The 14,649-nt window shown below is 38.1% G+C and overlaps 1 protein-coding gene across 13 annotated transcripts in view; it reads right to left on the reverse strand.

Moving 5' to 3' along the window:
* Nucleotides 1-14,649, reverse strand: part of PLEKHA6 (pleckstrin homology domain containing A6) — a 224,201-nt gene that overhangs the window by 130,528 nt on the left and 79,024 nt on the right. For 2 of the 13 annotated variants that reach the window (XM_081947839.1, XM_081947830.1), the window contains exon 2: nt 4,496-4,540. The exons of 5 other annotated variants lie outside the window; for them this stretch is intronic. Coding sequence is in view for 3 of the 8 variants with exons in the window: in XM_081947837.1 (XP_081803963.1) it covers nt 10,786-10,913 (128 nt within the window). In the remaining 5 variants the exon portion in view is untranslated. Of the gene's footprint in view, nt 1-4,495; nt 4,541-6,627; nt 6,684-9,562; nt 10,743-10,785; nt 11,035-14,649 lie in introns of those variants that run through there. 6 more of the 13 variants (XM_081947840.1, XM_081947829.1, XM_081947828.1 and 3 more) reach the window with 6 other exon arrangements.

The raw sequence follows: 14,649 nt of genomic DNA on the forward strand, positions 1-14,649 counted from the left end.
GTATGAGAACAAAAGATTACATTGGCATATTTGTGAAACACCATGGTTGACTGGCTGACACTACAACATTCTATATGGCATCATTTTGTTGAAAAATCAATCTGTCTTTTCTCCAGTCAATAGCTACTTCTAGAATGATTTTTTTGTTAGTTAAGACCTGCTTTCAGCACTCAGAGAAATTAATATATATCAGATTTGCATTATTTAATAAAAACCCTGTTATGTGAGGTTGGGCAACGTTTTACCCTGAGGAACAGCAAAGTACAGATGAGAGATACCACACACATTAACATACACATACTATTATATACACCCACATACTGACGTGTTTGTACATATATTTATCACAGTGTCACTGAGAACTGAGGAGAAAGGTCTGTTTCCTCTCAGTGATCCTGATAAAATGGACAGCTTTCTGTGCTCATGGTAGAAGAGTTTGAGTAATTCAAACATGGTTATAGGTTGGGAAGATAGGGGAGGTCTTGTCTCACTTTCTTTTCCCAGAGGGTCCTTTAAAAATTGTCTCTTTGAAGGGGGTCACTGTAAGAAGTAAATCACCTTTACTTCATACTTCAATGATCCTGTCCAGAGTCCTATTTTTGTTCTACTAATTCAGAATATAGTGATTGGGAAAAAGTCTTCACCTTCTAGATCTGGTTGCGCTAATCTATGACCAAACATAATTACATTTCTAGGTCAAAGTGATGAAAAATGTGACATTATGCTGCAAACTCTGCCCCTTTAGACATGATGGGACATCATGACGCATGTTTCACTGTTTGATGATATCTTTGGCTTGTGGAAGATGCCCTTCTTGGAAATTGGAATTGGAAACCAGTGTGATGGATTCAAGATTAGTCACCTATGGTTTCTAATCAGTACACCAAATACACTTTATGTTATTTGAAGATCCTAGACAATTTTCAGGAAAAACTCAAATTTGCAACATATTGGTTTGGATAAAGTAGGGCTATCAGATTTAGACTGCAAAAATCCAAACGGCTATTATAAGGTAGCAAAGAGTTAGATCTCTCTTTATGTTTTTATTGCCATTTAAATATTATTCAGATGGGTTGCTGCTGGTTCAGCCCTGATCAGGCAAACCAGTAGTAGCGGCAGTGGGAGGCTCCGCCCACCTGCCTGGATGCTTCTGCGCATGTATAGAAGTGTCGCGCGCACACCTGAACTGGTAGTAAAAAAAATGGCAACCCACCTCTGATTGGTAGGGCAGATTTCATAGCCCTACATTATGACTGTTAATCAAACTTATATTTCCAGAAAGACACACACTGTGGATACCACACTGAAATTTGGTCAAATATATTTTTGGCTTTCTAATGTCTGGAAAAAAAAACATTAGGATAAAGAGCGGTCCTAAGCTGCAAATATTAGGGCTTTAAAACAGATTCACAGGGTTTATTCTGAATCCGGATTCTCTACTGAGAAAAAAGGCTTTATTTTGTGTGGACTGAATTTCATTTTTGTTTGCTCAATCTCTCACGGCAACCACACAACATTCAGGATATAGCTTCCTGATCCACTGACCACAATCAGGTTTGTATTTAAAAAAAATTCCCTGCCTAGCAATATGTGAAGATGAGAAAAAATGATTTATTCATCACAACAAGACTCCCAATTTATGCCACCACCTGGCAAGCATTCTGTTTCAGGCCCATAGGATATACCGGTATATACAAAAAGAATTTAAGAAAACACAACTAGAGGAAGCTTTCCTAAAATCAAACTAAGAAATATGTTCAAATAATGAGAGCTACTAACTTTTTAAAACAATCATTCACCTAAGTAGTAAATTATTCTGCAGTTATTGTTTTTAAAGCACTGAAAAGTATGTCTATTCTCACTGTTCTTACTCTCCCTGGATTAGGTATATAAGCTATGAGGTTGTTGGTATTGAAAAAGAATTTAAAGTCTTTTGACTTTTCTCATTTGTAGAATACTTGAAAATACATATATGACTCTTCTCTGATGAAATTCTGCCTTGAATTACTGAGAATCCAAAGATGTATAATTTACAAAAAAATATTTTTGGGGGGATGTTTACACACATAGACACATATTCACATGCCACACTTTGCAGAGCATGAGGAAATAAATATAGTCTATGCTTTTGCCTGAATTTCTGTCTAGTCATAAAACAGAAATAAGATTCAGAAAATTAAAACTGCATTCTATATTAGAAAAGTCTTAGTCTGGATATAAAGATATACAGTATTAGAAAATAAAAATTGTGTCTCCAAAAAATCTTGGAACAATGAGCTGTGTTTAGAATGTAAACCTCTCTTCTTTATTCCTCTTCAGCCATCCACATCACATAAAGTATGAATGATCCTGTACTTTTAGTGCTTTATGCCCAACAGTATATATTAAATTCTGGCCACTCCCTTATTCTTTCCCTGCTACTTCACAGCATAGCTCAGCATATCCACTCAGCCAAGGAGTTGCAGCTCTCTGAAAATATGTAGCAAGCTCATTGGCTTGTTGTAGAAAATATCCAGTAGTACTTTGTCTATTAGCAGTGGCTTCTCCAATGGAAACTAGGATAGTAGGTAATGTAATATTCTGAACCAGAACTATATTATCACAGGGTTTTAATAACAGTATGCCAGAAGTCTGCTACATAATTCAGGCAGCATATTCTGTATCTAGAGGCATGGATCTTAAAAGAAGGATTACCAGGGAAGTGTTTACACTTGATAGGGCAATTATGCCAAAACTAAGCTTCCTGAATTCTTTATTTATCAGATTACAACCCACATAATTCACAGTGCTGCCAACTGAAGATAATGGAGTTGTAGTGGAAGCAATCAGAAGGGCATCAGGTTGGAGAAGACAGTCTAAGCCAAGAAGCCATGGCTAAGTTAATATGCAGCAGTGAGCCTGGTAGCCTAGGATGCAAAGTCCAAGATGCAAAACTCCACTGAGCCATGAACTTCATCAGATAAACATAGACCAATAACTTTGTTCAGACTGACCTACCCCATTAGGCTGTTGTAGGGATATCATGGTGTGGAACTACAGATGGTGTCTAACTTACATATAGTAAACATAAAAGGAATAACGTGCCTACTGAACAGTCATTTTCACAACACTCTCTCCCCTACAATGAGATAGTTGATGGTAAAGATTCATTCTCCAGACTTGTAGGTTGGTTTCCGAATGTTTCGTTACCAGCTTCTTGGATAAGAAGCAAAACGTCTTCAAAGAGAAACCAGAAAATCCAGCTGCTTCTTGAAAAAAGCACCTTTGGGACTATCAGGCTAGGTAACATCTTCAGCGGAGTTTGAAACTCCGCTGAAGATGTTAACTAGCCTGATAATGAAACATTCGGAAACCAACCCACAAGCTCGTAGAACGAACCTTACCATCATCCTACACCCGAGCTACAAATATTCACCACTATCGCAATGGGATAGTTACTAGATATGGATAAATGTTTTGACACTAAGACCTGCCTAGCCTACAATGTAGAAGGGACTAGTTAGTGGTGTTCAGGAATTAATTAATTTGACAGGTGGACCTCAAAAAGTCATAAAGAGAAATGAGTAACTTTCTTGTGTGCATATGAAACAGGAGCTTCTGACATTACCTGGCAGTTATTGTGCCATTTCCTTTGGAGACTCTTGTCACTGTTAGTATGAATAACTGTAATCATCAGTTTTCATTAGTGGCCCTTTGGATATCCTTAGAACATCATTCTCTTCCAACACATCCCCATGGTCAATGTGGCCAAAGCAAGGAAAACAACCACACTCCACTCCCTATCTGGCACTGCATTTCTTAGTTGATTATCGTCATCAGAACCTACATGAAGGAGTGGGTGGGTGGGTGGGTGGGTGGGTGGGTGGCTCGTGTCAAGTGGCTGGAACCAGGAAGAGGGCGTTCAGCAAACAGCCCATCTGAGCTGCCCAAAGACAGTCCAGCAGGGTTGATAAATTTGCTTCTTAGCACTTGGTGCTTGATGATAACAGAGCAGGAAGAGGAAAGAAGCTGGAGGAGGCACGAGCAACAACTCCCCTGTGTTGTTGTTTTTTTTAATTCAAAGCTGTATGTTTGCTGTTGCTTTAATAGATGTTGTGATGATTCAAAACTGAGCCAGTCAAGTCACATAGCTTTCTGCCAAAGGGTGGGCTCAAAACACCCACGTGCAGCTGGGTGAGGCAAGTGACTGTTACTCTGTTTCCTTATCTTGAGAGCAACTTGAGATAAAAGCTTGGTGCACTGTTTGCTCTGGCTGAGTATGGAGGCCACCTTCCCAAAGGGAGTTTTACTGCTCTTGCAGGCGCCAGACAGCACTGATTGTGGTTCTCTCTTCATCGCTCTGGGAAATAAGTACGTTGTCTACAGGGAGAATTTTAACTCTTGCTCACAATGGAAAACTCCTGAGAATTGCTTTTGCACTGATTTGAGTTACAGTGACACCTGAAGCTCAACGTTATTGAAGCTGGCCTTAACAAAGTAGAAAACAAAATCTCACCTTGCCTCTCCTATTTTTCTGTTTCAGGCATCAAAATGTGGAAAGCTGCATTAAATAGAAACAACAGACGAGACTTAGATTAACTGAAGAGTTTTGCTTGTTTATCTCACATTTTTTTATTCTTAGTTTTTGGCAAGAAAGGTGAACATATAGCAAGGACTTTCTCACTCACTGCTTGGAAGTTGCAAGGGCCTGGATGAAGCGGAACCAATTCAGGTCAAGCTGAAAGTAAAACCAAGCTGATTTTGGTCCTACACACACACACACATACACACACACACACACACACCATGTGCAGGCACTTTCTACCTTTGGCACTCATTGGAGCAGGGATCCCCCACATTGAACTGATGTGCAATGTGGGTGTGTCCTCCTAAATTCTCAAGAAACAGCTGGCAGTCATGGATAGAAGAGCCTTTGCACAGCTTCCTCTTATCTGCCAATGATGCCCATTCCTAGATCAGAAGGTCTATTATTCATTGTCTTGCTCATCTATGGAATTGTATATTTAAGATTCAGATAACCAAACTTTACCAAATCTCCATTAGTCTCCTCTCCCAAGCATTAGGTTTGGGTACTGGGTGAGCCTTAAAATTTGATTATTTGGATTTTGCTTCATGAGGTTTTTTATGGTAATTGTGGTTATTTTATTGTTATTGTCAGGGGAAAATATTTCACCCTGAACTAGATGAGGTCTTAGATCGCGGCTATTCCAAACAGGCATATCTTCAAGGTGCGAAAAATGAAAATAAAATCCCGGAAACATATTCTAATGAGAAACAAAACTTTTAATACAAAAATAAGAAATAGAAAATAAAACAAATCTATCTAATTGTTACATTTTGGCAAGAGCAGTTTGTCTACCAGCTTCCTGGCAGACGGACAAAGATCAAAAGAAAAGAAGTCTCTGGAATGTGTGATGTAATAAACATGTTAAGCATGTGCAATAAATCATTGTCAGATAAGGCTTATGACCTGCGCAGTAATTCATCAGTAATTATTCAGTTCAGTTCTACTAGCAAACATTTAACGCAGTGACAGTTATCTCCCATGCCAATTGGACAGCTGTCTCTATAATAAATCATAAGAAGTTGCAAACATGCTTAGGTAGCCTCCTCACGTTTGGCAACCTACTGATTAGAGAATTTCAGCTTCTAGATTTGGCAGCAATGGCCATGCTACCTGGGGAAGTCTGAAAATTGAAATCCACTCCTTTGAAAGACGCAGGCTAGAAAAGGCTGATCTAGAGAGTTCTGGGGCATAGTGCCATTTTGTGGTTGGAATCAATCAGATCATAAGTTGCACTGAAGTCTGCAAAGGAACAGCAGCTCAACTTCTAACATCTTGAAATGTACCTTCCCGATCAAGTTGTTTCTATAGAATAGTGTTTCTCAACCTTGGTGACTTTAAGTCCTGTGGACGTCAACTCCCGGAATTCCTCAGCCAGCTGGCTGGGGGATTCTGGGAGTTGACGTCCACAGGACTTAAAGTCGCCAAGGTTGAGAAACACTGCTATAGAAGGAAAAAGCCAAGCAATTCCATCAGGTAAAAGAAATTGGGTAAAAGTCATGGGCATCTTTCCTCCAGTGAATGCCAGCAACTTAGTCCAAGTAATAAAATATAAAAAACTAGATTATCGTATAAATGACTTCTACTGATGACCAGCACTATGATCAAAGTTGCAAATTACAAATAACCATAAAGGATTAGTCAGATTCTACAGAACAAGTTTATCACATCCGGCCACAAATCTACTCTCAGTCAATAAAAAAAAAAGTTTAGAGAGGTGCCAAGCCCTACAGTTTATATTATAGGCACGCCCTACAAAAATGCAATTTTTGAAGCCAGTCTTGTAAAAGTTGTTTTCAGCTACTAGGATTTTGATACTTTTTAATGGCAAACTGATGATTCAATCAGGACAAGCAAGCAGTGAAGCATTAACAGGTTCTGTTGAAATACTTTTATTCTTCAATATTCAGTGAATGTAAGAGTAAGACACTGCTGGAGCCTAATGAAGCTTACAAAATCAGTAATCATATCAGAGAGAGAAAAACATTTTCCAGAAAGGAAATTGGATGTAATTGCAAGCTCAATTAAAGCAAAGGAAGTGATTGCAATTGAACCAGACTTACTTAAAATAAGACGAGAGGGATTGCTTGGCTTGGATAAATTAATGTCAATCAAAGTCCTATAGAAGAGACACAGCTTTTCAGTTTTTCAAATGCCAAGGTATCTGGTGATTCTATGTTTTTTTAACAAAATAGTTGTTTTGAAAAAAAGAATAGGTATATGTTGATTTGTGAGATAACATCTATTTTCCACTTAATTTCTTAGTCTTCTGGACTGATGTGAACCTAACAAAGGAAAATGCATGCCAAAGCTTTTAATCCTGGAAGACTATATTTATCGGTTCCTGCTGCTGAGGAACTAAGAGTTATTCAGTTTTCTTTTAACACAATTAACAAAGTTTTAGCTTTTATTTAGAATGGGAAAACAGGAGTTTTCCTGGAATGCTGACATACTTATAAAAAGCAGTCTGGAAACCTTAGCTGCAAAGACATAGTTTATTTCATGTAAGTTTACTTCTAAACTGAAAAATAGCAATAGGAAAATAACCCCCAAGGAAGTAGCATCAGCAAAGAACATGCTTTTATGACATTTTCATTTTTTTCATTATTCCATTGCTCTATCATCAATAGATTGAAAAAAATGCAACTTAGTTTACTTGAAGTATTAAGCCCACAGAACCAGGAGTACATTCTGGTGTAAAGGTAGTTTAGTCTCACTGCAGCTGTATCTTCTAAGTGGTTCTCAGCAACTGTCAATTCACATAATGTTCTCATTATAAAGTAATTCTGCATTAGTATGAGAACAACAAATGCAATGGGGTACGATTAAATGGTATGGAAAGTTATGATGTGGTTATAATGACAAAGCACATACCGTTTCTCAGGATCATTTTTATTTTTGGATTAGTTCAAATGTTTGAAGAAAACTCAAAAGATTGTCCAGTGCTGTGGGATCTTGCATTGGATTGTCCTCAATATGTTATCCATCAGAGGCTTTAAAATATTTTTCTCATGGATCAAAATTGTTGTCTTTATAGATAACCAGTCTTCTTATTAAAATGCATTCCAAATTATATTTACATAAATTGGATGCTTCACACAAAACTGAACCCCTGGCCAATCTCTGTTGAGGAACTGTGATTAAAATATGTACATCAATTTATACAAAATTTTATAGAAATTTCTGATCAGATTTGGCATGCACATATTCAACCAACTTATGCAAACTGAAACTTGAGAGAGCAAATTTGTACTGAATTTAAGTATGAAAATCAAAGATGCAATCATTATTATGCAAAGTTTTCTGAACTTTGATGTAGATCTGATTGTGAATCACTGATATCTGAAATACTGTCTTAAATATAACACATTCAGGGACTAAATGTGATTATCTGAAAATCAACATTACTTGTCATAGAACGTACTGCAACAAGTTGATTAGATTGTATAAATCTTCCACACTAATACTTTCTAAGTGGCAATGTTTGAAGACTTTCCTTATAGAAAAATAATTCATTTTAATAGAATTTTAGAATTTGTGTAGAATTGTAGAAAAATAAGGTACATACGTTTGTTTGTTTTTTAAATATTGAAGGGCTAGCTCTTTCTGGTTATTCTACTTAAGGTTCCCCCCCCCCCTTATAAACAGGTGATAGGAACAGGTACAAAGTGATCCCTGTTTTTACATTTTGTTAGATTGCATCTATTGTGTTTCCCCAAAATATAAACTACCACAAGGGCAGGAGAGCCCTCACTCTCAGAGAATGAAAACCTGAAACCGGATCACTAATTATAACATTTATTTTTAATGGATGCACACATCGCCAATTGAATTGCAAGCATTGTAAGACACAGAGAATTTGAAGATGACCACTGAGAATCAAATCAATTTTGGAAGGCATCACCCACAGAATCTATAATCATCTTTATATTTTATGTATTAGGTTTATTCTCCATCTTTCTTTAGATCATATGTAATACATCACCTTCAACTTTACCCCCCCCCCCAAATAATACTATGAAGTACTGAACTCACATGCTTCACTGAGCCATGTTTTATTTAAGTCCGCTGATTACTAGCCCAATATGCTAAACTATAAACTACAGTTTATAAGCCATAATGTCTGGGTTTGCACAATTCACCAAGTCAAAAGCAAACAAACCACATTTGGCCTAGATTGATGCAATAATCTGATTAAATTCCATAGCTGAGTCCCAGTTTGGATTCAAGCCCAATATTCTGTTACACCACTGGTGACCATATATAAAATTAGTGTTTTTTAATATAATAAGCAACCATAAAAGATAACCAAGTGATTAAATAGGAGAACCTCAAGGATGCCACAAAAATGAACCATTTTCATGAACTTTGTCCTGGTGATATATTATCAAATAAGGCAATCATTAATTTTTTTCCTAAAGCTGACAAACAGTATATTCAGATTAAAATGTGAATTTGTATATTGACATGGCTACAATATATGACCATAAAACAGATTGTCTCCCAAAGACCAAACGTTACCTATAGAACATAGCAACAAGCTTTGAGACTATTTCCTGATCAGCATGGCACTATTGCAAGTAGACTCTGATATTCTATCAAGTTCTACATGCTGATTATTTGGATACATTGGGAGGGTGGGAGAGAGAAAGAGAGGGATGGAGAGGGAGAGGGAGAGAGGTATCAAGAGAGATCGTGCCAGTAGCAATCTGACATTTAAGTTCTGGAGTGGCTTCATTCCCCCCCACCCCCAGAAAGTTTCTTTCAAAATTCATTCTGATTCTCTTTAGCCAGTGATTAAGAATTTGTATCCCACCCCACAAAATGCCATGCAGCTTCCATCACCTCGGACTTGGAGTTGATTAAAATTAAAATTCTCTAACTTCCTGAGGGCAGCAGGGTCATCAGACAAATGCATACATAACTAGTAGCTCTCAGCAATCGTTCAAAATTACAATGGCACTGAACAAGGAGAATTTACAACATTATCATAATCACATGATTACAATGTCCAATATTCCTTGTTGTTTTCCCACAAGCAAAGTCAATGGGGAAACCAGCAGGAAGTTGAAAGTTGCTTCAGTTTTCCCTGTGTTTTTGCCCACCTGCATTCCCGTGCCTGTGGTGTTTTGCCCACATCAATGCCTTCCTGTGCACAGGAGTGCAGTTCACAGAATCCCTCTAGCCCCCTACAACACCTGGCTGAACTTTGGAGCACCTGTCTGCAGCACCTCTGGAACTCATGCACCTGCCTGCATTCTGCCTGCCTTCAATATCCTTTCCCCCGATGCCTGCAGCTCTCACTGTCGGGCTGCTTGCTTGGGACTCCCGTCTCTTATCACTTAAAAACCCACATGGTACTGGGGATATGACAGGACTGCTAGGATTGCTATTGCTAAGTGATCACTTGACATTGCACTACATAGCCAAATTGCTTGACAACAGAAATTCTGGTCCCAATTGCTGTTGTAACCTGAGGACCACCTGTAATCAATAGCACATACATTCCTTAAAAATAACATCATTTTATTCTTTCTTTCTTTCTTTCTTTCTTTCTTTCTTTCTTTCTTTCTTTCTTTCTTTCTGATGTCTGATGTTTTAGCTCTATCATGGGCACTCACTCTCAAATTAAGGGTTGCATAGGGATTGTCTACACCTACACAGAGCAACATACACATTTCATGTTACTGTACAAGCAACACATGGAATCAGTTCCAGGTGTTGCAAAACCAAGATATATAATCTTATAATTTGCACCAAACTGGCATTTATATCATGCAAGGTATATATCATGCATAGTATTTATACCGTGAATAAAACAGAATTGTGGCTTTGAAATCAGATACTAACTTCTAACAAGCATAAATTCCATTTTGGAACAATATTATCTCTAAATAACATTGAAGATTCTAGACGAAATGGGTGCACTTCTGTGTGTGTATTAAGATTCAAGTCTTAGCACATGCATCATAAATTTAACTCATCTGTAATTTAATTTCTCATAATCTTACACAAAAGTATTTGGAGTCGTCTTCCTCCATTCCTATGTTTTCCACAACTTCTAGACTTTATATCAACCTGGATAAGTCTGTTTTAAATATTAATTGGAAGCACACTAAAACTGCCAGTCCTGTATCTCAATCCAGAGAAATGATTATCACAATGTTGTAAAGCTAGAAAGCAGGTTAGCATAAGTACTTAACTGGAACATCTAGTTTTACCTTGAAGTAAAGTGAGTAGCATCCCTCTGTAGTTTGGGTACAAGATCTTGTGTTGTCGTTGTTAAATCCCTGTTATCACGACGGACACGACTCAAAGGTTGAGACTGGAAAAAGACAGTTGGGAACATTCACCGAAGAACTTAAAAGAAAGAAGGAAGAGAGAAAGCGAAAAAGAAGCTGTAACAGCTCCTTTCTTCACCCTAGCAGATCCGTCAGCAAAGAGGCAGAGGAATATCCAAAGGCTGGAAGGAACTGGCAGGGTGATAAGCTAGATCTGAAATCTGAAACTGCAGGTTGGGTCAGTTATATATAAATACACACACACCCATTTACTCGCCTCTCTCTCACCACCCCTCCGTGTTTCCTTAGTATTATAATAGGAGGCAGCCCTCTAGCTGTGCTACTGCAAACTAAGAATGCTCCGTAATATTCACAAAGAGTAAATAGTTAGCTCTGTCAAATACAAACCTGGAATTTTATCTGATTAATAGAAACCATATGATGAAAGCTTATCAAATGCTCAGGCAAAGGACAGAAATCTAACATTAAACAATACATTTTAACATCTTTGAAGAATTTCAAAATATGTCAGAGTGTTATTTTAGAGAACGTATAAACAAGATGCAAAAGAGGAAGCACAAAGAAGATTTTCATTCACCGGTTTTTTTTCATTCACCAATTGATTGAGGAGGTGGGGAACAAGCCAGCGAGATATATCACATGATTTAAGTTTTTAAACTCATTTTTAATTTTAAGTTTTAGAGCATGAGTAAGTTTTTTGTAATTTCAAAAACAGTTGTCAACTTGGAGGATATGCAAAATACCCTCTATCTAATTCAGTGATATATTTTAAAAACTGTGCATGATTTTGTTTTAAGGAAAAGGTTGATTGTGTTATGGCTGCACATGCCTTGTAAGAAATAAGCCCCATTGTTCACTGTACTTTTCAGCTGTGCGTAGAGGATTGTAGCTTTATTGTGCAACTCTTTTCATGATAATAATATCTGAAGCAAGTCTTATTGTATTTAATAAGCCTCACTCCCAAATACGTGCTGCAGCTGTAATTACATATTTGATAAACAGTAATTGGATTACTTTACTGTGAGCTTAAACAATCAACAGTGTCAAACAGATGCCTTTTTACACAACTAATAACATGCAATAAAATGATTAATAGGTTTGTTCTACTGGATTGTCTTAACAGCAGCACCCAAGGAAGTCCATCATCCTACTTGTAACAAGCTGTAAGATGGAAGTGTGGGAAGGAAGTATTGTAGAAGACTTTGAACATAACTTTCCACACTTCATCCATCCAAACCCTATCCCATTCTCTTTTCTGACCCTTCCCATCAGGTGGACCCAGAGATATGGGGAGGAGGATTCAAGAACCCTCTGTGTTTGGCAGCCTCAGAGAGGGAAATCAGACGCATGGGTTTTTTTTCTGTTCATGGATGTTATCCTAGTTCAGTGATGGCGAACCTTTTTGGCACTGAGTGCGCAAACCAGAACTTGTGTGCATGTACATGCATGAGTGCATGCCGGAACACCAGAAACCCAAAGACCAGCTGGCTAGTGCACGCATGTCTATTTTTGTTTTTTGTTTTTTTGTGTTTTTGCTGTTTTTGGCCATTTTCCGGCTGTTTTCAGGCCATTTTGGGGGTCATTTTAGGCCATTTTCCAGCACTCCAGCACCTGTGAAGACGAGCTGGCATGCTGGAAAAAGGCCTAAAAATGACCAGACAAGCTGCTGGCAATGGCACGAGTGCCCACAGAGAGGGCTTTGCATGCCACCTCTAGCACGCATGCCATAGGTTCACCACCATGGCCCTGTGACCACTGAATTGCTTCCTTAATTATAAAGAAAATAGCACGAACTAAATTGAATGAGACTAGGCTGCATATTCTCTCCTTATTTATTCAACTTGTATGTTGAACATATATTAAGAGAAGCTAGCTTGAAAGACGAGCATAGATTTAAAACTGGAGGAACAAATATTAATAGCCGGAGCTATGCTGATGACAAACATGCCAAGGGATCTGTAAGCTGTGGTAAGAAAAGTCAAAGAGCACATTGAAACAGTGGAACTAAAATTAAATATAAAGAAGACCATGTTAATGATAACAACCACGCAATCAGCTTTAAAATTGACAATGTGGATATTGAAGTGGCTGATAAACTTCTGCCTTTTAGGATGAACCATTAATTGTAAAGGAACAAGCAGTCAAGAAATATACCACAGACAAGCACTGGGTAGAACAGCCATGAAGGCCTTATAAAGGATATTTAGGTAGCACATGGGTGTATATCTACAAAGATCAGAATAGTGCAAGCAATGATATTCCTCTGACACTTTGGACTATGAAGAGGCAGCTTAGGAAGATGATGGACTAAGTTACAATGGTGATGAGTACACAATTGGGAGACCTGAAAGACCAGGTTAGGGAGAGAATCATGGAGAAAATCTATCTATGTGGCTGCTAAGAGTTGACATTAATTTGATGCCATATAATTAATGTACTGAATTAAACCAGAATATATTGTTACTCAAGCAGCCCTGATTTTATGTCTTTGTGGAGGATATAACTGCCTGAGATCCATAATAAGGAATTGGATGGCACTAATGTCTTTTTGTCACGGATGTTCTATTAATATCTATTAATTCCAAAATTTCTGCAAAAGGAGCTAACAGAATTTTTAAAGAAAAATTGATGTCCTAAATCCAGGCAGTCATCAACATATGGCCATAATTGGGACTGGAATTTATTTTGCAAGTTATAGTTCTAAATAAAGTTGGATCCAATTTTATGACAATTTTTACAGAAGTTGCTAAGGACATTGTACAGTCATCAAGTGAATCATGAGGTCATTAAGTGAATCCATCATCTCCAATGGGTGGGGCTTTTTGTCAGATAGTGGCAAAAATGGTCATAAATAGTATCACGTGATTGCAGGATGCTGCAACTGCTTATAAATGCTCCCCGGTTGCCAAACACCCGACCTGCGATCATGTGTGAATGCAGGAAGGGTGCAATGGTCATAAGTAGATATATTAAAACATTTTTTCCAAGGACACTGTAACTTTGAACTATTGTTAAACGAATGGTCGTAAACTGAGGACTAAGGGTAACATACATCTGCATGATTACGATGCAATCCACATATGATATAAGCACACCATTTAGTATATTGGTGTCATCATTATCATCATCATCTAAACCAGTGATGGCAAACCTTTTAGACACCGAGTCCCAAACTGCATGTGCGCATGCCCAAACTGAAAGGTATGTGAGCGTGCACGCAAATGCATGCATGTGTGGACATGCACATGCGCAGACATGTGGAAACATGTGCATTCACGGACATGCACACATGCGCAGCAGAGACCCGAAGACCAGCTAGCTGGCGGGAGGCAGGGCATCCCAACACTGGCAGCATGGCAAGAGGTAAGATCTTTTTCTTTCATGAGCTTCGGTTTCACCATTTGCAGGGAAACAGAAGCTCACAAAAGAAACGCCACGGAAAGCTGAGCTGGGGCGACGGCACACGTGCCAGCAGAGAGAGCTCTGAGTGTCACCTCTGGCACACGTGCCATAGGTTTGCCATCACGGATCTAAGCCTTTCTGCTTTCTGGAAACTGATATATCATGCCAGCAAGAAGATTCTACATAGGGAGTGATAGACACCAATTTGCCAGACTTTCCATCTAACTGAAAATCAAAAAAACAAAAGATGTCTGGTAGCACCTTTTAAAATAATATATTTTACTAAAAGGCATAAGACTCATCTGATGATATCAGGTTTGGCTCACAAAAGCTTATGCCTTTTAATAAAATGTTTTAGATGGAAAAGGTGCTACTGAACTC

The sequence above is a fragment of the Natrix helvetica genome (assembly GCF_964273705.1).
Source record: "Natrix helvetica genome assembly, chromosome: 3".
Classification (NCBI taxonomy): Eukaryota; Metazoa; Chordata; class Lepidosauria; order Squamata; family Natricidae; genus Natrix; species Natrix helvetica.